Consider the following 25,104-nt stretch of genomic DNA (forward strand, 5'->3'; position numbering starts at 1 on the left):
GATTTCCCTGACCCAGTAATGTTTTCTCAAGCCTCTGGCTACCTGGGCTGTGGGGGACAGTGTGTTTAGGGCTAGGAGGACTTCAGGCCCATTTAGGCCCCTTAGCAGTACCAGCCTAGTGTAGCATTGAGCTGGTGTCCTTGGCCATCTATGGTTGGCTCACCAAAGGCTCCCTGTGTCTAGCTGGGGGAGAGGCAGCTGGCCTTGCCTTCCTCTGATGATTTTCCAATATTTACCATCTCATCGACACGCAGCCCCAGGGCCATAGCTCCTTCTGTGCAGTGAGGACCTGAGAGCTGGCTGTGGCTGTCCTTCTTCCTTCTGAGGCTGCACCTGGCTGGGAGAGGAAGGGCTTGTCCTCTCTATCAGATCACTCAGGGACAGGGCATCTGATAGTTCTGTCCCCTCACCCTCCATCGTAAACCTCCACTCGACTCACTCTTGCTCAGTGGTCGGAGCTTGGAGGGGAGAGGGGTCTTCCAAAAGGAGGTGCAGGGACAAGTATAAGCTCTTCCATGCCTGCAGGCCTGGGTGCCCTTTTGCCTTCTCCCTGCCCCTTCTCTGTCTCTGAGTCTGAATTTTGACAACAACTGGCATGTGTTATGATTTGGTGCTGAACCGTCAATGAGATTTTAATTAGCTCCATGACTCTTCACAGCAGGAGAGGACAGGGGCCTCAACGTGGCAAGAGGAGAGGCTGGGCTTGGGCACAAAGCTGCCTCTCTGGGGTTTGGGGGCAGGCTTGGGCAGCTAGCACTGCTGTGTGGGACACTATGAGGAAGGTGGGCTGGGCAGAGAAGGAAGGGCTGTGTAGCCAGGCTACAGTTTTCTTTCCCTGCTCTGTTTCCCCCGTTCCTCTGTTCTCCCCGATGGCTTTGAGATGAAGGCGACAGCAAGGATGGAGGATACAGTTTCCATGGCAACAGGGCTGTCCACAGCCAGGCAACTTCAGACCTGGGCTCTCTGGAGGAGGCAGATGCGCAGAGCAACCGCAGAGCTGCGTCCTGCCTGCCAACAAGGGGACTGGCAGAGCAGGTGGCACAGGGTGGCTGCCTAGCACTACCCACCCTGATGCCTGGCCTAGAGGGGAGTGTGGAAAGAGCACTATTCTCTCTTATCCTGCCACTCCCAGGTTCATCTAGAATGGAAACTAGAGAGGTGGCTCAGGTGCCAGAGGTAGCTGTTGTAGAGTCCTCCTTATTCCTGGACACTCTAGATGGACACAGGCTCTGGTCTCTGGAAACATTTCCAAGAAGCAGCTGTCTATAGCCCCTGAATGATGGGCTGCCAGGTGCCCCACAGTCAGCCACTCAGCTGCTGCCCTTTGGACCCTTTACCCAGAACATGGGGATGCTGGTGAAGGCTATTCCCTGACTGAATTTGGGGGATCTTTTGTTCCCTCTGGCCATCAGGGAAGGTCCTGGACCTTTTTCAGGGAGCCTTCTTGACCCTGGCCCTGGTGACTGAGCCCAGTTTGCTGAGTGGGGTTCAGCAAACAGGCAGATGCCTTCCCCCAGGTGGTGGCAGTGGAAGGGCCTTGGGCTTGTTCATTGTCTATTACCTGCTTTCTAGACTTGAGGGCTTCTTACTTCCCAGTGTTGTGTTCTTGCTTAGCCTCCCCTGTGGCCCAGAGCTGGGTGGGTATTCACATACCCATAGAGTAGGTGGGAAAGTTGAGGCAGCCATCATTATGTTTAGAGATGGGGGAAGGAGCCCTTCCCAGAGGCTGGGAAATGCTGTTGAGAAACCATCTCTACATACTGTACTCCTGGTCCCCACAGCTGCCCCTGATGAGCCAGGGGGTGAACTCAAGGAGGGCCACAGAAGACCCAGGTTGGCAAAATTGGCTTCAAACAGAGATCAAATTGACAACAAATCAAAAGATAAGATGGGAAGCAGAGTCGGCAATGAGTTTATGTTAATAGAGGATGAACAGCTCAGAAAAGGAGGATGAGAATGGTTGCACAACTAAAAGAATGTAATCAGTGTCACTGAATTTATGTGTAGAAACTGTTGGATTAGTTATGTTCTATGTACATGCTCAACGATTACAACTATACACACACACACACACATATAAAATGATGGTTTTCTTCACTGATCCTGGAGGTGTCAGGACTAGGGCACCCCACCCTTCAGGGAACAGACAGAGACTTAGGATGAAAGGCTTTGTCTGGGTCACTCATGGAGTTAGTGTCTGAACTGCTGCTAGCCTCTGGGCCATGCTGCCATGCTTTCCCCCCTACATGGCTTCCTGGACCAGTCTTTCCTCCAACTGGCTGCTTAAAGGTCCTGGCCGCAGAAACCTCTCAGGCTAACTCCTCTTTCCTTCTTTCCTGTGGGCTCATTTTTTCCCCTTTTCACTTCTTTTAATTAGTAGGGGTTCCTCAATCCCAGGTTGGTTGGACAGGCAGACAAGTGGAGTCCTGGAGTAGCTTCTCCTGCCAGGCGATAAGTCTCTCATTACCGCCAAGTGGAAGGCTCATTTCAGAGCTCATGGTGAGAGCCAGGCGGGTGCTATAAATAGCCATGTTGTGAAAGTTGGCGGGTGAGCCGTGACAGGGCAGGGGCTGCACAGTCATCTTGGTGGGTAATTGCATTCCATCGCAGGAAAGGAGGGTGGGCTCAGAGCAAGAGGCACTTGACCCCTGTTTTGGTTGCTCTTGCCTACCCCAGGGCAGCTTCGGCATGCATCTGTCCCCCGCTTCCACATATACCAGGGTGGGGGGAGTATTAGGCTCTGTGTCTAGGCAGGGGGGAGTAGACTGCCTGTCTCAATTCTTCAGCCCACTCGGGAGGGTAATGCTCATTGCTAGACCTACTTGGCCAGGCTGCCTCTCCAGCCTGGAGTTGGCCAAGTCCTCCCCCACAGCTTCTCTTTGGAGCTGGGCTGCTGAAGTCCTGGGCCCAGGTGCAAGGAAAGGGAAGGACCAACCACATCTTACAGCCTAGAAGTTGGTACCGGCGTAGGCTAGCAGCATACTGGGAACAAAAGGGGCATTTAACTGGCCTGGAACCCCTTTCCAGAGTCTGTCAGTAACATGTCTGTAAGGGTAGGGACTAGAGGCCTATAGGTTGGGGGCACTGGCCTCTCTGGTCAGTCAGCATTGTCCAGGGTAGGGATCAGGATTAAGGGTCTTGGGAAAGAAAGCCCAACAAGTCACACCTTGCTTTGGCTTAGGCACCTGGGACCATAGTCACAGGTCCCTGTCCTGATGTGGTCCAAGGGTGCTAAGCTTAATGGCTTTATAAGACCAGTGCTTTCTTTAACAAAAGACTGTTTGGTCCCATACATATGCAGAGGATTAGTAGTGCTAGTTTCCTGGGTTCACACTTGCTCTAGGGCTTTGTCCCAAGGATTCCTGGATCCTCAGACCACCACTTCCCTGAAGTATGGGGCCCTGCTGTTAGGGTGTTCTGCTTGTGCTTCCTCAGCAGGAGTTTGGACTTGAGAGGGAGATTGGGATGGGAAGTAGAGCAAGTTCCCCAGGACAGAGTAAACTATTAACAGTTTCTGGGGTAACCCAGGAACAAGTTGGTTGGGAGCCCTGTAAGAGGTCATTCTTCCGTTTACCATTCTCTGGCTAGGAGCGGAAGCTGTGTGCCCACCCTTGGTTGGAGATCTACCAGCAAGACCAGATCCATTTCATGTGCCCATTGGCACGGCAGGGAGACTTCTATGTGCCTGAGGTGAAGGAGACAGAGCGGAAAAGCCGGGAGCTTGTGGAGGCTGATGCCTTGATTGATGGCACAGGTACAGGACACAGGAATTAAGGGTGGGGCCCTGCCTGGAGCCCTGAGGATGGTTGAGGAGGCCCCTCTTCTGGTCTGGGTTGGCACTGTGGGTGTCCAGGCTCTGCTTGGCAGAGGTAGAGAAGGGAGATAGCCTACCCCTAGGGCCCACACAGGAGCTCTGGTAGCATAGTGCCTAAGGCATTTGACTGCTGACCAGAAGGCTGGCGGTTGAAACCCACCAGCTACTCCTTGGAAGGAAGGTTGGGCAATCTACTTCTGTCGTGATACTGCCTTGGAAACCCAAGGAGGGGTCACTGTGAGTCGGGTCCAACTCAATGGCACATAACAACAACAGGGGCCCACATGCAAAATTGTTCCTAGACATGTGGATTCACATAGATAGGGAATCATACACGTTACCCCCTAGAAACACAAATACAAAGACCCTGACCAGGTTCTCTTAAGGTGCAACAGGGGTACCTTTAGAGACACAGATCACAGACAGCAGGAATCTGTGGCTGCTCTGAAGGAATCACTTGGGTGGGGCTTATCAGGAAGTAAAATTGGCACTGAATCTGGAAGGTAAGGAGAACAAGGTGTCCTATCCCTAGTGAGCTCCAGCCAGGGCCAGCTGCTTTCTCCCTGTCAAAGCTAAGGGATTCAAACAGGGGCAAACACCCAGCTAGAGAGCAGGCAGAGGGGAGTCAGGTGGGACCTGCAAGGCAGTGGCCCCACCCAGAGTGAGTGAGATCAGACCCCTGTTCTTTCTATCAGAGCCAGCCCATCCACCTACAGGCAGCCTTCATATTCCAGATGAAGGCCAGCAAGTTTCTTACCTGCTCTCAACCCACCTGCCTGACACTTCCATGACCTCTTATAATCCCATAGCTGTCCCTAGGAGTAAAGAGGCCTGATGATGACATCCCACATGGTCTCAGGGAGCCCAGCCCTTGGCCATCCTGATGGCGCCTGGTGTGACTTCTAGAGGTCCGTGACCTCGTGGAGTGTAAGGGTGGGAGGAGACAGGCTGTCCCTCTTCACCTCCTTCTTTAGGAGACTCCCTCTGCCCATCTAGTCTTTAGCAGCCAAGGTCACTCTAGAGAGACATGTGTTGGCGGGGGAGGTACTGGGAGGCAGTCTCTACTCCCTAGGGCCTGTGTCCAACAGAGTTAACTTCATCTGCCACTTAATTACCTCCATGGGGCTGCTCCCACCCGCCTGGAAGTGCCCGGCAGACACTCTCTAGTGTCCCTTCTGTGGGCACAGGATGTGGCACAAGGTCAGCAGGTCTAGACAGTACCTATGGCAGGAATGGAAAGAGCCTCGACTTTCCTGTAACCTCCCTCTGCTGCCTGGTACCTCCTCCTTGGCCCACCCACCCAGCTTCCTTTCCTCCAAACACTGCCTGCCAGGGGTGTTGAAGGACTGCTTGACACCCACTGCAGCTGGCTGTAGCCACAGCTCCCCACGCCTCCAGCTCCTTGGCCTGTCCTCCTCTCCAGCCTGCCTGCCCACTCCCTGGCATGGGGACTATGAGGTCTTCCCACTTGATAGGGCCTGTCCTGACACCCAGGGTGGGCCCTAAGTGTCTGCCCACCAGGTGCATGCTACTTGCACAGCAGTGTGTGGTGGACTGCCCAAAGCCTGTCCCTGCCTGCCTCCCCACTGGGGCCCCGACTTGGGCTAGGAGGTGAAAGGGGGTGATTAGCTGCCTTGTGCCTGTTATTACATTGATGTATTATTTAGCTCCAGAGAGGCGATGAATATTTGATCTCCTTGCACTGGCTGTGGGCAGGGGAAGGGAGGGACTGGGGTGAAAATGGCAGCAGCATGTCCCTGCCTCAGCAGCCCTGGGAATTGAAGTGCTGCCCTGCCTTGTCTGGCATCTCTACCCCCCTCAACCACAGGCCCAGTACTCTGGGACCTGCTTCTATGGAGATCTTAGTGGGCTGGAAGAATGCTGCTTCCCTGGCTGGGGCTCCATTGCCAGAAGTGTTCAAGCATGCCCAGGAATTATCCTAGCTAGCTGGGTCCTGCCTGAAGGGGAAACCCCTGGGCTCTGTGCTTTGAGCATTCCTAGCTTAGGAGCTGGGAAGGAGGAGGCTGCTAGCTGGCAAGCAGCCAGGTTCCTGTACCTGGGGTCCCAGGAGAGCCATTGGGTGAGTGGGCCAGCAGGACATGACATTTTAATGGGGCCTGGGAGAACCTATCCCCCTTCTTCCTTCCTTCCAGGCCTGATGTTCTTGGAGGCACTGATTATCATTTAAAGATTAAATGAAGGGAGTCCTGCCCCAGGGTCAGAGTGGTGATTTGCAATTCAAGGCTCAGTCTCTGTACATATGCCTCCACCCATTGCATGGCCCCCACCCCTGGGAGCCTTTTCTGGGACCCCAATAAGAGGAGGGCCCCTGAGCAAGCAGCTCACTTTACCTCTGCCACGGGGGCTCAAAGGGGATCCTCTCAGGATTGAGGGGCCTGGAGGAACAGACCCCAGGTTTCCCCACTCTTACCCCAAGCCCCAGTTGAGGCTCAAGGAAAGTACCAGGGTCCAGTCCAGATGCCAGACAATCCTCAACTGTGCTTGGCCCAGGGCTCCATCACCATGGAGATGGCCACTCCGTCTGCCCCAACTAGCATTCAGTGCCCCTGAGTGGGGGAGAGGGACTTGAGAGTGTGTGTGTGTGTAGGGGGGCAGGACATGCAGGCCAGGCCCTTTCTCAGGGCTCCCCAACCACCAGCAGAGTGCTCTCATCGTCCCCTCTTCTGCTGCCTGTGGCACAGGAACCACCAGTAAATGGGATGGCTAGGGGGTTGACCCAGACATAGAGGAAGAAAGCCCTTAAGAATGCTAGCCGTCTTCATTCCAGCACCTTCCTCCTTTCAACTGGTTGAGCAATTCTCAAGGATTCTCTACCCCATTCCCCCTATGCTGTGGGCCAGGGCCAAGAACCAGCTGACTTGCTGGACATGTCTGCTCCTCTGGGAGCCCTGCAAAGGGGGGGCAGGCATAGGCCTCCTGCTTCATTCTCCATTCCTCTTGCCTTACGGGCAATGTTATGTGTCACTGGCCTTGGACAAACCACCCCTCCAAGCCTGAAAAGGGAGGGAGGGGGCATACTACTTGATTGTCTTTGTTCTACCCACCACCCTTCACCTCTGGACTGAGTGGCCCTTAATGGCCTGGGATAGAGGGGAGGCAATGGCTTTGTGCAGGGAGCTGAGGCTAATTCAGGGTGGGGAGAGGAGTGCATAGCGGCTGCCTTCTCTCACTCTCCATCTCCCTCTTCTTTCTCCCCGCCCCTCTCCCTCTCCACTGTCTGTGCAACCCTGCTGGGGCAGAGGGCAGCTGGAATGAGCCTCCAGAGCTGGGGGCAGCTTTATTATTTATGAGCTGGTATGTGCTGAGTTGCTGGCCTGGCGGGAGAGTCTCTGCCCTCTCCCTGAAGGAGGTCAGGGATCCTGGCTCCTGCTAACCTGTGTTCCCCCTTCTGGCTACAGGAGCTGACACGAGTGACACGAGTTCTGTAAGTCTGGATGTGGGGCCTGGCAGCCGGGAGACTTCAGCTACCACATTGTCTCCTGGAGCAGGCAGCCGAGGCTGGGACGAAGGTGACACCCGCAGCGAGCACAGCTATAGCGAGTCGGGCGCTAGTGGCTCCTCCTTTGAGGAGCTGGACCTGGAGGGCGAGGGGTCCCTGGGGGAGCCACGTCTGGGCCCTGAGGCAGAGCCCCTGGGGGCCCACAAGTGGCCCCGGGAACCCAGTACCCCTGAGAGGGGTGAGGAGTAAAACCAGGGCCTGCACCCTCCCAGGGTGCAGCTGCTGAGAACTGAGCAGACTCTCTGGTACTTCCTCCTTCACCTCCCTGGCCTGGGCCTGGGCTGAGTCCAGGATGACCTGACTCCCTGCCCCAGACCTATAGCTAAGCCTTCTCACTGCCCTCTTGGCTACCAGGGCCAAAGGAGCCAGAGACTGTTTTCTGCACCAGGGGCTTACCACCCCTATTGTCTTTTTTCAGACTCACATGGAACTTCCAGAACCCAGAATAAAACAAATGGTTTTCCTGTTTCACCTGGATCTGTGCTGTGCATTTGTTTGTTTGCCCTACGTTGGGGAGCCCTGTAGCTGGGAGGAGGCAGGCAGAAAAACAAACAAAAAACTCACTGCCACTGAGTCCATTCCAACTCATAGTGACCCCCATAGGGTTTTCAAAGCTATGGAAGCAGATTGCTTCATACTTCTCCTGTGGAGCAGCTGGTGGGTTCAAATCACCAATCTTTTGGTTAGCAGCCAAATGCCACTGCACTACCAGAACACTCTTCCTATTACAAGGAAAGGAAAAAATGTGGCCAGGTGCCCTGTGATGGAGAGAAGGCATATTCCACACCCCTGCTCTTTGGCCCCACTTGACAGTTACCCTTGATTATAGCAGCCCCCAAAGGCTCCCTGGGGCTGCCAGGAGGCAGGCAGGAGATGTAAGAGCTGATTTGGAGGGTGCCCTCTGGGGCTCAGGAGTAGGAAGCTCACAGCTTGCCTTTGTATCGAAGGGATGCCTTTGTGTCTAAGACACAAAGGTGCCAATGCTCACCAATACTTCCCAGCAGGTGAGGACATCCCTGCTGTGTTGCGTACTGATGTGCGTGATACACACACATGCACATGCTTTCCGTTCTGTGTGTGCAGCCATGTTTGGGGCTGCTGTTACGTTCCAGGGTGAGCCTGTGCTGGAGTGGACAGCAGGCTGTGATTGGGTCTGGGCATGATATCTGTGTGGATGGCTGCATGGCTGTGTGACCGTGTACAAGTGTTGCTGTGCTTTGTATGTCTAACTATGTAGTTGTGTCATAGGAGTGTGTGAAGATGGCTAGTTGGGAACATCTCTGTTAGAGCTTTGTATACAGTTAGTGTGTGGCTGTGTCTGTGTGTAAAGCTGTGTGCATGTGACTACGTTCACGTTAAAGCTGTGTATCCATGAGTACAGCTATGTATTGTGATTGGGTGCATGTATTCAGCTGTGTATATGTGGTTATTTACTGCTGTGTATATGTGATCACGTCTTTGTGTACAGCTATGTGTAAGGCTGTGTGAATGACCTGTGTGCATAGCTGGGAGTGGTGGCTGTGCATGTGTGTGTGTGTGTGTGTAATTACGTGTCCATGTGCTGTGGCAAGATTGTGCAGTCCACTTGCTGGGGCTGTGCATAGCCATATCTGCACATAAAGCCCTGTGTCTTTTATGAGATTGGCCTTGGTGAGTGGGCTGGGAGTGTGGCTGGGATCACTATGTGGCTCCTCTGACTTGAGCACCCTTCTGTTATCAATCCCTCCGCTGCTGGGGCCTGGCCCACCACTCACCAACCCCAGGGAGCGGCACTCTGCACCATCCAGGAAGGAGGAGAGCAGTCAGTGGTGAGCCAGAGCTGGAAGACTGTCTGTCTCCCCAGCCTTGTCTGACAGTTCTGAACCCTCATCCCACTGCCACCTCGCCTCCCATTAGAGATTGGGGTTGTTTGAGTTTGGCGTGACTATTTTGTTTCAAAACAGTTCTTTACTGAGCAATGGGGTACTGGGGGTCTGTGTCCAGGGAAAATCCTGCCCTAGGTGACCCCCTCCCCCAACTCCCACATGCACATGTAGTGGGTGTGCTTAAGGGGCCTGGGCTTGGCTTGTGCTCATTAACGTGTCTGAGCTAGCCTTGCCTCCACTGACACCTGTGGAAGAAGGGGCAATTCCAGGGGACTATGTGTCAGGATGTTGTGCCCCTTCAGCATTTTGTAGTGTGTGTGTATGCTGGGAGCAGATAGCACAGGCTCCAGTTAGATCTAGGTGTAGATCCCCTTCTCAAATCTTCAGCAGTATGGCACTACAGCTGGAGTATCCACCACCCCCTACCCAGGGGCGTCCTCCATCCTAGTGTAGGAGGGAAGAGTCAAGAGTGTCATCTCAGAGCTGTCCTCCCTCTGCTCAGGCTTCAGCTTCAGCTTCCACCCACACAGCAGTCAGTTCCAGGAGCCTTTTCCCAGCCCCCTCCCCTCTTTGATACCCCTGTCAACCCCAGAATGTCCCTCAGTGTTGACCTTACTTAGTCCGGTCCTACTACCCCCATCATACACAGGTTGATCTATCTCTGCCATAAATACCTTTGTACATGAGATTGGGGCTGGGGGCTCAAGCGTAGGTGGTCAGGGCTGGGTGTGCGTGTTGGAGGGGGGTAAGTAGCAGCTTTAAAGGTCATCTGCAGGAAGGAAGGGGAGGTCCCATCCTCCTCTGCCCTTCCTCTGATCTCTTCTTCCTAGTGACTCAAGCCCCAGTTCTCACTTGGGTGAGAAGGGCAAAAGACATATGCTCCTACCCCAGACCTGGCATGTAGATGGAGCTGCAGTCGCTGGTTGGGGAGAATGGCTCTAACCTATCTCCCACGTTCCCATATACTTATTCCCCAATGTCACTCCTTGACCCTAGGACTAGCATCTCCGCTCTCATAGATGAGAACCCATAGAACTATGTGCATCGTCCGGGGCTCAGTGGCCCCGACCTGGTGTCCTGTGCCCGCTGCTTTCCGGGACGCAGACCGTGGGGCAGGCACAAGGGGCCGCGAGGCACGAGCTCCGACGCAGAGCAGGAGAGCTTGAGAATTCAGCACCACGCGGCGGACAGCTCCGGTCCGGGTGTCCAGGCGAAGAGCCGGAGTCGGAAGCTCTGGCTGAGGAGAGGTGGAGGGGTCCAGGGGGAGGCGGAGGCCCAGTTGGGAGCGGGAGACCCGGAGTAGGGTGGGGTGGGGAGCGAAGGAGGGGCTGGGGGCGGGCTGGGGCCGGGGGCGGGGCAGCCGCGATTGAAAGCTGTGGAGCGAACGGGCGGGCGGAGAGCGCAGAGCCGCGGAGCAAGCGAGCGAGCGAGCGAGCGGGAGCCGGAGCCCCGCGCCTCCCGCTCCTCTCTCTTTCTCTCCGCGCCAGAGCCGGGCGCGCCAGGTAGGGTGAACCTGTGGTGCCGCGGCCACCACCAACCTTATTAGTCCTGACCCGTATCCCGGGGACCCGCGGACCCTCGAGTTCTGGGGCTCCCGGACCGGGACGTGCAGAGGCGTCCAGATGGCGTTCGTCGGGAGCTCCGGGAAGCGGGAAGACAGCCCCGGGCGTCCCGCCTTTCTTCCCCAGAGGACGCGCGCCCTGCATCGCGCTCCCTCGCTCTCCCAGCTCTTCCTGCTCTTGCGTCCTTTGGACCGTCTTTCTGTATGTGTCCCCGTCTTTGTCTCAGCCCCTCAAGATTCTCTTGCTTCCTGCCCGCATTTTGTGGCCCTGGTACGGGGCTGGCCACCTCCAGGGTTCTGTCCCCCTCTGTGCCTCTGAGCTACTGTCTGGGCCTCCTCTGTGGAGAGCTTGTGGTCTTCACTGGTTTTGGTGTCAGTCCCATCTCTGTCCCTATCCCCTTCAGTGTTGCTCCCCATCCCTGCCTCTCTCTCCTTTTCGCCTGGTTGAGCAGCTTCTTTCGGTAGGGCACTAACAGGACCCAACACCCTGGCCTGGGCAGCCACGGGGGGATTAGCCCTAGGGAGCTGAGGGGAATAAGTGAGGAGCCCCAGTCTCTGTGGCCAGAAACTGGGACCCTTGAACTAGTTGCTGTCCCTTCTTCAGCCTCAGTTTCCTTTTTGATTCCGAGGAAAGATGTGCATCACTCTCCCAGCCTTTCCAAGCCTGCATGATTGTGGAAGCCTGTGTGGGGTTGATGTCTGGAAAGGCAACTGGGGCAAATATGACAGGGTGCATAGTGGAAGAGGGAGGGAGAGAGAGAGAGCGAGAAGGTGTCTCTGAGGGCCAAGGCCAGTCTGGACAGGGCCAGCACTGAGCCTGAGGTTGGGGAGATTAGAGATAGCGTCTTTCTCTGCTTGGTTCTGAGCTGAAGAGAAAACTGAGGCACAAACTCTCAAATAGCATTCTACATAGAGCTGGGGAGTCCAAAATTCACCTTCAGCACTGTTTTGAGATTCTAACCAGATGAACGCTTCCCCTACTCACATCTGCTTGCCCTGTTGACTCAGGACTTGTTGGCACTTGAATGTCCCTTCCGGAGGCCAGCCCCTCTACTTCATTGGCTTACCCCCCAGGGCCTAAGGTCTCCAGTCATCCCTTGATCAGGAAGCTCTGGGCATGACATTTTAAGAACAGAGGCTGGGACCCTTGGGTGCTCACTTAGCTTTCAGTCTCCTGAGGGGTTGGAGACTGCCCCCTTAGAAATTTTCTCCTCCCTCTTCTCTGGTGGGTCTTTAACCAACAATGCTCCTTCTTTGGAAATCCAAAGCTAAAGATGGGAACTGGATCCCTGCGCTTATAACTGACATGGCCTCTGGTCAAAGTGTTGACTTTGAGGTCTGGGTGTGTGTGTGGGGGGGGAGGGGTTGTGCAGAATCTCAGGCACCTTGATTCACAAAGGGCTTGATGTTGGCTGGGGTCTCTTGTCCTTCCCTTCCTGCTTTCCTCCCCCTCTGCTGAGTTGATGGGCTTAGGGCTCATCTCCAGCCCCGGGGCAGGGCAGGGCTGAGAGGCAAGCCCAGGAAGTGTCCCAGGAGCTGCTCAGTCCACTTAATGACACTACTATTTCCCCAGGCTCCTGAGTCCCTGGGAAGGGGGTGTTTAGGGGGAGGCAGAGTCTAAAGGGCAATCACTCCCAGTTTCCACATCTTCTGGTCTATCTCTCTGCAGGAGTTGAGCCCCTTCTCATCTCTCTTCCTGTCTTTTCCTGGCCCTTTTTCCTGTTCCTGCTTCTCCCACTCGACCTTTGCTGCTTCTACTCTCATCCAGTGGAGGTCCAGGTCTGCTGGGCCCATCCTTCCCCTTCCAGGCCATGGGATCACTGCTAGGGCTCCTGGCACTGCTGCTACTATGGAGCGCTGTGGCTGAGGGCCCAGCCAAGAAGGCACTGACGCTGGACGGGGACCTGGTGCTGGGAGGGCTGTTCCCGGTGCACCAGAAGGGTGGCCCGGCAGAGGAGTGTGGTCCAGTCAATGAGCATCGCGGCATCCAACGCCTAGAGGCCATGCTTTTCGCGCTGGACCGAATCAACCGAGACCCGAGTCTGCTGCCTGGCGTGCGCCTGGGCGCGCACATCCTCGACAGCTGCTCCAAGGACACATACGCCCTGGAGCAGGCGCTCGACTTTGTGCGAGCCTCCCTTAGCCGTGGCACTGATGGCTCACGCCACATCTGCCCCGACGGCTCTTATGCTACCCATGGCGATGCTCCCACTGCTATCACTGGTGTCATTGGCGGCTCTTACAGTGACGTCTCCATCCAGGTATGGTGGCAGCCACCCGAATGGGGGCTGGGGAGGGAGGCAGGAGACAGAGGTCCAGAATTCCCACTGAGCTTGGACTTGGGGCTGCCATGCACTGAAATAGGGACTTGAAGCTTCCTTTGAAGCTTTTTACAGAAGACTAAGAAACTGCCCCTCACATAATGGGGGTCGATTTTTAGAGATTGTGTAAGGAGAACACCCCTGCTGTCGCCCTCCCCCCACCATTTACTATTATTTTACTGTTAAACAGCTATGAGAGACTTAATAGGCCAGTAAGTTCTCCATTCTGTGCCTCAGTTTCCTCTTTACCAAATGGTACTCTTAAAATTTCTATGCAAAGGGTTGTGGTGGAAATTTGATGAGGGCATATATGCAAAGCATGATAAAAGGGTCCTAACAAGTCATAAGGGCTTAATCAATATTAGTTGTTATTGTTATTACTGGAGATCCGGTGGCATATTGCCTAAGGTATTTGACTGCTAACCAGAAGGTTGTTGGTTCAAACCCACTAGCTACTCCACAGAAGGAAGATGGGGTGATCTACTTCTGTAAAGATTTACCTCCTTGGAAACCCAATGGGGATGACTGTGAGTTGGAATTGGCAGAGAAGTTATTTTTATTTATTTTTTTAAATTGTTATTACTAGCCCATTTTATAGGTTAGGAAACAGAGGCACAGTGGTAAGGTGGTCACAAAGCAGAGATGTGAACCCAGGGCTCTCAGCTAACACCTCCCCATTTGTCAGATCATTTCTCCTTGGGCTGGAGAAGAGCCATTCAGAGAAGAGAAACAGAAAAGTGGGGTCCCAGGAGAAAGGGAAGCCAAGTGTATATGGGGGTATGGAATTAGACTACTCTAGGTCCTTGGGGCACAGGATTTGAGTGGGTGAGGAGGTGAGGGAACCAGACTTCCTTCCCCGTAAACCTGGGGTCCAAACTCCTAGATGTGCAATGCTTTCCCACAAGGGTGCCCTGTTGCTCAGCTTCAGTGGAGGAAGCTGCTCTAGCTTATGTTCTTTCCGGCTCTTAGGCTGTTCTTTGGTGCACCTGGCTGCTTTAGCTCAGATGGAATCTTCCCTCTCCCTGACTAGGCCCCACTCTCTGTGCCCAGACCTTTATCTGTTCAGTGCCCAGCATAAGCTGGAAGATGAGGCCAGACCTAGATCAGGAGGAGTGCAAGGAGAACCTTGGCTGGGGCCTCCTTCGTTTAGAAGGCTGGCTGAGGGCATTGCCATCAGGGGCAGAGCCAAGAACCCAGACCTGGAATGTTTGTCCAAGGGCCATGAAGCAGGAGTCTGAACCATGGAGTCAGCTTTGGGCCTGGAGAAGGAGGTACATTACCTGTCCTCACAGTCCCAGCTACTGGAAGTGGCCAGGTAGCAGCTTAGACAGGTGTGGCTGTGTCAGCACTGACATTTGCAGCCCTGCCTGGAGGGCCGGGATGGATGGGTAGCCTCCCACCTGCTGATTGTGGGGCACTTTCCCAGAAATTCCCTTAGGACCCCATGTATTCATCCACAGGGGCCCACTTATGCCCCCTTGCCCTCCTGTTCCCCCGCTTCAGCTGCTTGTCTCCTGTAATGGGGTCCATACCTCAGGATCGACCTGCTTTCTCCTTGTCCTGGTCAATGTGCAAGACCCAGGCCTCCATCTGTAGGCTGTGCCTGCCTATTACTGGTTCTCCTCCATTTCTGCCTTTCTCTCTCGTCTGTTCCCTTACCATCTTCCATTTGCCAGGCTCTGTGGCCTCACATGCATGATTGCTTTTATCCTCTCAGCCTAGTGAGGCAGGGATGAGAAACTAAGGTTCAGAGAAGTTTTCTAACTTACCACAATATGAAGTGTGGGAGTGGGGAGTGAGGAGCTGTCAGAGTCAGAGCCGGTCTTCCCAGCTGCAAATACATTTACTCCTCACTTATTGACATGGTTAGGTCCCAAAGACCAGTTCATTATGTGAAAAATCTGCATTATGCAAAAATGGAGGATGATCACATCGGATCACAAAATAGAGGATGACATCATTAAGTAGCTACCAAATTACATCATTACATAACTGCCAAAGCATACCATTATGTAACTGCCAAATTGCATCATTACATAACAGCCAAATTACATCATTACATAACTGTGAAACCACTGAGAATCATGGCCCAACCAAGTTGACACATAATGTGAACCATCACAGTGTTACTCTTGCCTTGCACCTTGGCATTTATTAGTGCCAAATGTACATTGTTAACATACAAAATAGTCAGTAGATATTTTACTATTGTTTCAAATGTGAAATGTCAGATAATAAGACAGTTGATGAGTGAGGAGTAGGAGGACAGGATCTAGCCATTTTCTGTGTGACCTGGCCATGGCCTGCATTCATCTGTCCGCCATCATCCTACCAGGTCCTGTGGGTGGGCCCCAGGGACCCAAGGGTAGGGGGTGGATGCCAGGCAGTGAGTAGAGAGCAGGAAGCATTATTTTTGTCAGACTCAGGCACCCAAAGAAGACCAGTCCATGGGCTCTGAGTGCTGTGGACCCCTGAGGTCTGAGCCTCCCTCCCTTTGGTGCCTTTTCCTTCTACTTTCTCCATCATCCAGTCATTCAAGGGAAAGGTTATCTGCCCCCAAAGTATAGAACATAAGAACCATGATCATCCCAGATGCCATTGACTGCCTCCCTTTGTCCCTTGTGCGGCCAAGTGCCTGCCTCTCTCCACCCCAGTGGTCAAGCCTTCCCTTGGCTCCCCACCTTTGCTACTGGCTGTATTTGGAGAGGGACAGCAGAGGAACTTGGGGGCAGCTGAGACTTTGGTTCCTGGGCTTTGGGTTTTCTTCCTCCAAGGCTTTGGGAAGGGATAGAAAACTCCCTCCTCCAAGGGGAAATACACATCAAGTCAGGATGGCAGTCTTTGGGGAGAGGGTGACTTCAGGGCTGATCTCATGGACATTTGACCTTGTAGGGGACACATCTGTCTCTAGTGTTTGACCTGATTTCAGATCTTTGACCTCTCTACCACCCCCCTCCAGGTGGCCAACCTCCTCCGGCTATTTCAGATTCCGCAGATTAGCTATGCCTCCACCAGTGCCAAACTGAGTGACAAGTCCCGCTATGACTACTTTGCCCGCACTGTGCCCCCTGACTTCTTCCAAGCCAAGGCCATGGCAGAGATTCTCCGCTTCTTCAACTGGACCTATGTGTCCACTGTGGCATCTGAGGGTGACTATGGTGAGACGGGCATAGAGGCCTTTGAGCTAGAGGCCCGTGCCCGCAACATCTGCGTGGCCACCTCGGAGAAAGTGGGCCGTGCCATGAGCCAGGCGGCCTTTGAGGGCGTGGTACGAGCCCTGCTGCAAAAGCCCAGTGCCCGCGTGGCTGTCCTGTTCACCCGTTCTGAGGACGCCCGTGAACTGCTCGCTGCTACTCAGCGCCTCAACGCCAGCTTCACCTGGGTGGCTAGCGATGGTTGGGGAGCTCTAGAGAGTGTGGTGGCAGGCAGCGAGGGGGCTGCTGAGGGTGCCATCACCATTGAGCTGGCCTCCTATCCTATCAGCGACTTTGCCTCCTACTTCCGGAGCCTGGACCCCTGGAACAACAGCCGGAACCCGTGGTTTCGCGAGTTCTGGGAGCAGAGGTTCCGCTGCAACTTCCGACAGCGGGACTGTGCAGCCCACTCATTGAGGGCTGTGCCCTTTGAGCAGGAGTCCAAGATCATGTTTGTGGTCAATGCAGTGTACGCCATGGCCCACGCGCTGCACAACATGCACCGTGCACTCTGCCCCAACACCACCCGCCTCTGTGACGCCATGAGGCCTGTCAACGGGCGCCGTCTCTACAAAGACTTCGTGCTCAATGTCAAGTTTGACGGTAATGGTGCTGGCCCTCAGACAGGGAGGGGAAGCAGCCTTCAGGTCCCATTACTGGGCTAAGGAAACAGAGCACAGAGAGGGCAGGACTCTCACAGGGAGCTGATATCAGAGCAAGACAAGGATGGTTAGGCAGAGGCTCCAACTGGAACCATGGCTAGGGTTCCATCTTCTGAGATCCTTCCAGAAAGTAGACATCTGCCACTTTGAGGTCTCTGGCTCCTGCTTGTACCTTATCCTGTCCCTCCTGCCTCCTTATCATACCACAGATAGAGGCCAGGGGACCACAAGCCTACTTCTGTGAGAGTTAGAGTAAGTGTGGGTTGAAGGTGAGAATCAGGGTGATGCTCCATTTATAAGGAAATTTGTTAACTCATAACCTTGAATTTCCTCTTATGGTGGCCAGTTTCCTCAACACAAAAAATTAAAAATGCCAGGTTAAAAAAAAAAATTACAAGCCCCAGAATCATCATCACCTTCAAGAAGAAGTCATGGTGGGAACAGTGGGAAAGGATGCCAGGACTCAGAAGGGCTAGGAAGCACTGGCCCAGGGCTAAAACTTAATAATAATTCTAGTAAGATTACCATCAGTTACAATAGGGTCAGGGTAGGAATTAGGGTTGGAATCTGGGGTCTGATTGGGTTGTTGAAACTAGAGCAAAGCTAAATTCAGTCTCATAGGCTTGGGTGGGGTTTATAGTAGGGCTGGAGTTGGATTTTGAATGCTGAGATTGAGTGGGACCTGGGTTTGAATCTAAGCAACATCACTTGCTCACAGGGCCTTAAACACATCATCTGCTTGCTGAACCCTGATTCCTTCTTTCTTTCTTTCTTTTTCTTTTTTCAACTGTGCTTTGGGTGCAAATTTACAAAGCACCCTTGTTTTACATTCAACAATCCATGCACATCTGATTTCATGGTCCCATTTCCGTCTTCAACCATAAAAAACTCTCCTCCCCTCTCCCCCCTGTGACCACCTCCTCTGTGTACCCTTCTTATATATGCATTACTGTCTGTCCAGTTTCCCTCTATGTGAGTGCTACCCCTCTGGTAGCACTCATGGATGATTGATCCAAGGTGTGCATCTCCCTAGAGTAGTAGGTGGGTGTATCGACCTGGGGCAGGTGTTCTGTATACAGGTCTTTTACTGTTGGACTGAGAGCCAATCCATGTACGTGAGTTCACTTCTAGGCCCAAAGGGTGACCTGGGGCCATAGTCTCAGTGGGTCCACCAGTCTTTTTTCTGACTGGTCATTTTTGTATTTTTGCATTTTGTGCCACATTTTTCTTCCCAATCTATCCAGGATCTCCAGATTTGATCCCTTTCTGAGTAGTTGGCATTGGTAGCCAGGCACCATCTAGTTCTGGTCTCAGGTCATGGAGGCTGAGGTCCTCATCATCCATCTTATCTTTGGACTAATTGTTTCCAGATGACTTTGATTTTCTTCACTCTTCTTTGCTCCAGATGAGAAGAGACCAATAGTTGCATCTTAGATGGTTGCTTGAAAGTTTTTAAGACCTAGTCACTACTCATCAAAGTAGGCTGTAGAACAAAATTTTATGAACTACGTGTGCCAATTAAGGAGCTCCGGTGGTGTCGTGCCTAAGGCACTTGACTGCTAACCAGAAGGCTGGTGGTTCAAACCCACTAGCCATTCCTCGAAGGAAGGTTGGGCAATCTACTTCCATAGTGATACCATCTTGGAAACCCAAGGAGGGGTCGCTATGAGTTGGCTCTGACTCCATGGCAGTGTGTTGCATTGTTTATGTGTCCCAATTGAGCATGATGTTCCCTGAAACTGTGGTTACGACCTCCCAGGCCTGGTGATTGTCTCTCACAAGATCCTTGGTTGTCTATTCAAAGTTACTCCCACCCTGTCTTCTGTTGCTTCTGTAATGTATGTGGCTAATTTTGTAGCACAAGTGCATATGTAAGATTATCTTCAGCCAAATCTATCCTTGGTCTAGGGTGTGTTCCTATTCGCCTACCCCACCTGTTCTTCTCACCTGTCTATACATTAATCCATAGCCTGGTATTTGGTGCTAGTGATACTGCAGTGTTGTGCCTGTAATAGTGTTTGCCTCTGTTGTCTATATCTTTTGTTTACATTTCAGTGTCTTGCCTTTCCCCAGTGTCACCATGCTGGTCACAGATTCTTTCCATACCATTCCTCCCCTCACCCAAATCAACCTGTGGCCCCCAAATAGTCTGAGATTTTCCCTCTCCTTCCCTCCTGTCCTCGGTAACCAACAAAGTGAGTTTCCTTCCCTGAATAAACTTTCCTTGACTTTTTATAATAGTGGGCTCATACAACATTTGTCCTTCTGTGATTGAATTATTTCACTCAGCATAATGTCCTCTAAATCCATCCATGTTCTGAGATGATTTGTGTATTTTCAGTGTTCTTTAATGTTGCAGAGTATTCCATTGTGTGCATGTACCATAGTTTGGTTATCCAAACATCTGTTAATGGGCGTTTAGGTTGTTTCCATCTCTTTGCTATAGTGATTTGTGCTTCAGTGAACATGGGTGTGATATGTCTGTTCATGTTCTGCCTCTCACCTCTTTAGGATGTATTCCTAGTAATGGAATTGCTAGATCAAATGGAATTTCTATTTTCAATTTTTTAAGGAAACACTATACCATTTTCCACAATGGTTATACCATTTTGCAGTCCCACCAGCAGTGTATGAGAGTTCCAGTCTCTCATGCAGCCTCACTAGCATTTGTTATTTTCTGTCTTCTTGAACTTTGCTGTTATTTCTGGGGTGAGGTGATATCTCATTGTTGTTTTGATTTGCATCTCTATAATGGCTAATGATTGTGAGCATTTCTTCAAGTATTTGTTGGCTGCTTGTATGTCTTCTTTAGTGAAGTGTCTTGAACCCTGATTTCTCACTGGGACCCAGGATGATGTTAGTCCTTGCCCCTGAGCTTGGCTGGGAGATGTGAGGGGATGGGGGGGTGGAGAGTTGACTTGATTAATGTGCTGAGCACATTCTAAGGAGCGCTGGTGGTGCAGTGGTTAAGCCATTGGGCTGCTAACCAAGAAGTCAATGGTGCAAACCACCAGCTGCTCTATAGAAGAAAGCCTTGGAAATCCAGTTGGGGTCGCTATAAGTCTGAATCAACTTGATGGCAGTGAGTGAGCACATTCTGGTGAACGTCAGTGGTTACAGGTGACTGTTGAGTTCACAACTCGCTGGAATCCATGTTAGTATTGGTGGGGGCTAGAACTGGGGTTGGCATTTATGGGATTAAGTGGGACCAGGCTGAACCCAAGGCTAAGTTTAGCTTGGACTCTCTGAGTTAAATCTGGGGAGAGGGCTATGTTGTGTGTTGTGATGAAAGTTATGGGTTGGCATCTGGGTTGGTGTTTGACTTGGGAATGGTTGGAGACTAGGTCTAAGATTTGGTGTAAGGGGTCGTGGCTGGGGATCACTGTAGGCATTAGGCTTAGGGAGACATCTGGGATTTAAGGTTGGGGTTATATTTGGGGTCAGGTTGGTGAGGACTGCAGTTTGATGTTGGGGCTTAGGAGGAGGAATTTGTTATAGCCTCTCATTTTGAAAAATGGCTGGGATCAAGCAGGGCTTTAGTTTGAGTGGGGATTAGAAAGATCAGTGCTGGCCTGAGCTCTGGTGTTTGAGTTCCATGTTAGAATAAGGGTTGAAATCACATCAGAGTCACCTACCAATCCAATCTTTTCTTACTTCCCTTCCCTACTCCCAGCCCCTTTCCGCCCTACTGACACCCACAGTGAGGTCCGCTTTGACCGCTTTGGCGACGGTATTGGCCGCTACAACATCTTCACCTACTTGCGAGCAGGTGATGGGCGCTATCGCTATCAGAAAGTGGGCTATTGGGCAGAAGGCCTGACCCTGGATACCAGCCTTATCCCATGGGCTTCACCCTTGTCCGGCCCCCTGCCACCCTCTCGCTGCAGCGAGCCCTGCCTGCAGAATGAGGTGAAGAGCGTGCAGCCAGGCGAGGTCTGCTGCTGGCTCTGCATCCCGTGCCAGCCCTATGAATACCGGCTGGACGAATTCACCTGTGCTGACTGTGGCCTGGGCTACTGGCCCAACGCCAGCCTGACTGGCTGCTTTGAGCTGCCCCAGGAGTACATCCGCTGGGGCGATGCCTGGGCTGTGGGGCCTGTCACCATCGCCTGCCTGGGCGCCCTAGCCACCCTCTTTGTGCTGGGTGTCTTTGTGCGGCACAATGCTACACCAGTGGTCAAGGCCTCAGGCCGGGAGCTCTGCTACATCCTTCTGGGTGGTGTCTTCCTCTGCTACTGCATGACCTTTGTCTTCATTGCCAAGCCATCTACAGTGGTGTGCACCTTGCGACGTCTTGGCTTAGGCACTGCCTTCTCTGTCTGCTACTCAGCTCTACTCACCAAGACCAACCGCATTGCGCGAATCTTTGGTGGGGCCCGGGAGGGTGCCCAGCGGCCACGCTTCATCAGTCCTGCCTCACAGGTGGCCATCTGCCTAGCGTTGATCTCAGGCCAGCTGCTCATTGTGGCTGCCTGGTTGGTGGTAGAAGCCCCGGGCACAGGCAAGGAGACAGCCCCTGAGCGGCGGGAAGTGGTGACCCTACGCTGCAACCACCGTGATGCAAGCATGCTGGGCTCACTGGCCTACAATGTGCTCCTCATTGCACTCTGCACTCTCTATGCCTTCAAGACCCGCAAGTGCCCAGAGAACTTCAACGAGGCCAAGTTCATCGGCTTTACCATGTACACCACCTGCATCATCTGGCTTGCCTTCCTGCCTATCTTCTATGTCACCTCCAGTGACTACAGGGTGAGCTGCCTGTCACAGAGGTGGGGAGCAGGACACCAAATGCTTTGTTTCCTGGTATCTCATTTAGCTCCAACAGGTTAAATGCTCATTCAGGGACACACTGTGGTGGCACAGTTGGGACTGGACCCTAGGGGAAGGTGGAAAGTTGAGTGGGGCCTGGAGAAATGGCCAGGGAAGTGGAGGAGTTAGAGATGAGAAGAGATTTCAGGACTCATGTCATCTGCAAAGCTTGGAGGAAATGAGGGTGCAGAGATATGTCCCAATGAGTAAGGGCTCTGCCCTGCCTTACTGAAGGGTCAGCTACAGAAGAGGAGACCTAGTTCTTGCTCTTGGGGAGTTCCTGAGCTGGTTGGGGTCACCAGGGAATTAACTAAAAAGTTAAGTGAGGAAATGCTGTTGACTGGTTTGGGTTGACAAAGGGCCCCCAGTGAGAGTGCAGAAGCAGGAGACATATGAGTATGTGTGTGGTATGTGAATGAAAGGCATCAAGGAGGGCTTCTTGGAAGAGGAGTACTTGACCTGGACTCTGTGAGACAGGCAGGCTTGAATAGGTAGGTGGAGGAGGTTGGGGAGGGTAGCCAATAAAGAGAGTGATTGGGGCAGAGGGTCTATGTGATCCTCCTATGTTTCAGAGGAGAGGCACAATGGTGGAAAGATGAGAAGAGGTGAAGGTGGAGCATGGTGGCAGGGCTACCAAGCCCCCCGCGATGCCTCTTGCAATTGTTCAATGCAGCAGAGTGCTTCCTGAAGTTGTGCAATATGGCACATCAGGAGATGGGAGATGAAGCCAGAGGAAGGAGGAAAGGTAAAGCAAGATGGGTAGTGGGGGAGATCCCAAGTGTAGGGCTGAGGAGGTTAAAGCAGGTGAAAACTTCATCCCAGTTGATGGCTTCCAAGCAAAGGTCCACATAGCACTGAGTTTCTCAATGGGGTCTCCCCAGGTGCTTCAGATGTGGCACTCAGGGAAGGCATCTTTGAGGAAGTGACAGGTGAGCTGAGCTCCAAATGATCATCTTGGTTAATCCTCATAACTCTGGAGTAAGCTCCATGGCTCTCCCCATTTTACAGATGAAGAAATGGATACACTCAGGGGGGTTCAACCCCTTGCCCAAGGCTACCCAGTTGGGCGTGCAGAGCAGGGTCTGAACTGACAGTCTTAACAATTAAAGGAGCGGGAAAAGTGAGGCAAGAGCCCCTGCAGAGGCCTCTTACCCCAGGAGAGAGGTGTGGTGGTGCATTGCTGGGGGCCAGGGGCTGGGCTTGGCTTCTGTGCTTGCACCTGCTGGACCACCTGCCTGGGTGGAGGAGGACAGGGCTGGGGAGGGAATCTGTTCTGAGTCAGCCTGCATTTGCATATGATTTGCATGGCAGTCCTAGGCAGCTAAGGACTCACAGGAGACACACACATGCATACCCACACACAGTTCCCACCATGGGCATGCACACACACCTATGCGTACACACATATATACACATACAGATATGCATACATATCCTGCACACTTGCAACTGCACATACACCCCCTCATACATTCAACACTCATATGTAGGCTTGTGTACCCACATAGATACACATGCACCTACCCACATGGGCTCCACACCTGTGCTCCCTCACACCCCTGTATGTACATGCATGCCTGCATGCTCACCCCCTGGGCTCAACTCTGGACTCCCTGGAAAAATAGTCCATTGGGGCTGACCCTGGGACTTTCCAGCCTTCCTAGAAATCCTTTGGGGCTTGAAAAAAGGACCAGGGTCCAGTGTTGGGAGCATCATCCTCCCTGCCCTCCCCCAAGGCCTTTGGGATGATCAACTCAGCCTTGACCTGTGCCTGCTTCCCCACCCTCAGGTGCAGACTACCACCATGTGTGTGTCAGTCAGCCTCAGTGGCTCCGTGGTGCTTGGCTGCCTCTTTGCACCCAAGCTGCACATCATCCTCTTCCAGCCACAGAAGAACGTGGTCAGTCACCGTGCACCCACAAGCCGCTTCAGCAGCTCCGCTGCCAGGACGGGCTCCAGCATCGGTCAAGGTCAGCATCCTTCCTAAGCACCTTTTCCACCTGTGCCTGCTCTTCCCACCCCAGCCCCTCAGGTATTATGGGCCACCCCCTGGGTTGTCAAAATTCCTTGGCCTTGAGTGGGGGAGTATGGTTCCCCAGATGAGGCTAGACAGGAGCAGGTGGGAGGAACCCTCTTCTGCAACCCTGCTTTCCTGCTCTCTGCCCTCCTTGGAGGACCTGGTTCAGCCTCAACCTCCACCTTCCTTCCTAGGGTCCGGCTCCCAGTTTGTCCCCACTGTTTGCAACGGCCGCGAGGTGGTAGACTCCACGACCTCATCACTTTGAGGATCCCACACCTCTGCCCCCAACTGCTTCCACATCCAGGGCCAGGAGGAAGTTGGCTGAAGCATTGCAATAATGCCCACCCTATGCCCACTCCCCACATCATCACTCACCTATCTGCCCAACTCTCAGACTCAGAAGTCAGGGTCCTCAGTCAGAAGCCCCTGCACAACCACTGACCACTCTTGCAGTTGTGTCCCCTCCTTACCACCTCAGGGCTCAGAGGGAAGCAGCCAGGGTCCTCTCTGCCCTGGAGTGGGGTGGGGGAGGGGGTGCTCTGTTCCAGGATTTCAGGCCCCAACCTCTACCCAGCAAAGGTGCTTCCAGCCCTGCTCCTGCCCCCCTTCTAGGGCCTTTTTTATTTTTTATATAAGTTATTCTAGAATGTGGGGGTTAATGTGGAGGCCCTCCCTCTCTCTGCACAGTAGTTGGTCCTGTGGTTTATTTTGTATCTTCTGTAAATAAAGTGTTTTTATTAAAAAAAAAAAAAAAAAATTACTCTTTGCCCTTAACCCAGGGAGGTTCCTCACACCTGCCACAGTCCCCAACCCTCATTCAATCAGTGTTTATTGACTCTGCTCTGTGCCAGACTCTTCTGCATGCTGGGTCCTTGTGGCCACCAAGATAGACCTATTCCTGCCTGAGTGGAGAGAGAAAGTGAATAAGCCACCTTCTCTTACAAGGAGCCACCACAGACCTGGCCTCCAGGGTGGCATAGGGGGTGGGGCAGGAGGAGCAGCTGAAGGTGATCCATTGACTTGAGACCCGGGAACATGGCCTCTTCCAAGGATGGCCTGTCTGGTGCTTGGAGAAACCATTGGTCAGCACATAGCCAGGCTGAGCATTTGGTGGGGAGGGAGCCAAGAGGAGGTCTGAGGTAGAATGCCTATCGTTAGAGTGGAATGAACTTAGCCAGACCAAACTCCTGAGAAGGAGGTGGGGGAGGCTGGGAGGGCAGAGGCTGAGAAGTTGGAGATGCCATCTGCTGTCAGGCCTGGTGATAAATTGGGGGAAAGGGATCTTTCTTTAGTCCCTGGAGCAGCTCTCGTCCAGTGGTCGAGATGTGGAGCCCAAAA

At 53.1% G+C, this 25,104-nt stretch overlaps 2 protein-coding genes across 2 annotated transcripts in view; both read left to right on the plus strand.

Moving 5' to 3' along the window:
- Window positions 1-7,523, plus strand: part of TEX264 (testis expressed 264, ER-phagy receptor) — a 31,782-nt gene extending 24,259 nt beyond the window's left edge. The window contains exons 3-4 of the mRNA XM_007952026.1: window positions 3,589-3,754; window positions 7,234-7,523. Coding sequence (XP_007950217.1) covers window positions 3,589-3,754; window positions 7,234-7,523 — 456 coding nt within the window. The remainder of the gene's footprint in view (window positions 1-3,588; window positions 3,755-7,233) is intronic.
- A 5,048-nt stretch (window positions 7,524-12,571) lies between these two features.
- Window positions 12,572-24,031, plus strand: GRM2 (glutamate metabotropic receptor 2). The gene is made up of 5 exons (XM_007952028.2): window positions 12,572-13,021; window positions 16,041-16,878; window positions 20,611-21,686; window positions 23,536-23,716; window positions 23,958-24,031. Exons 1-5 carry the CDS (start codon window positions 12,572-12,574, stop codon window positions 24,029-24,031), a joined length of 2,619 nt encoding a protein of 872 aa, XP_007950219.1.
- The last annotated feature ends 1,073 nt before the right edge of the window (window positions 24,032-25,104 follow it).

Source organism: Orycteropus afer, unplaced genomic scaffold (genome assembly GCF_000298275.1).
Source record: "Orycteropus afer afer isolate SDZICR_OR568_19922 unplaced genomic scaffold, OryAfe1.0 scaffold00323, whole genome shotgun sequence".
In the NCBI taxonomy this organism is placed as follows: Eukaryota; Metazoa; Chordata; class Mammalia; order Tubulidentata; family Orycteropodidae; genus Orycteropus; species Orycteropus afer.

Excerpts from the sequence above, each read along its gene's own strand:
- GRM2 (XM_007952028.2), top strand. The coding sequence starts at position 12,572 with ATGGGATCACTGCTAGGGCTCCTGGCACTGCTGCTACTATGGAGCGCT. Across the intron at positions 13,022-16,040 it reads ACAGTGACGTCTCCATCCAG|GTGGCCAACCTCCTCCGGCT; the intron begins GTATGGTGGCAG and ends ACCCCCCTCCAG. Across the intron at positions 16,879-20,610 it reads GCTCAATGTCAAGTTTGACG|CCCCTTTCCGCCCTACTGAC; the intron begins GTAATGGTGCTG and ends CCCTACTCCCAG.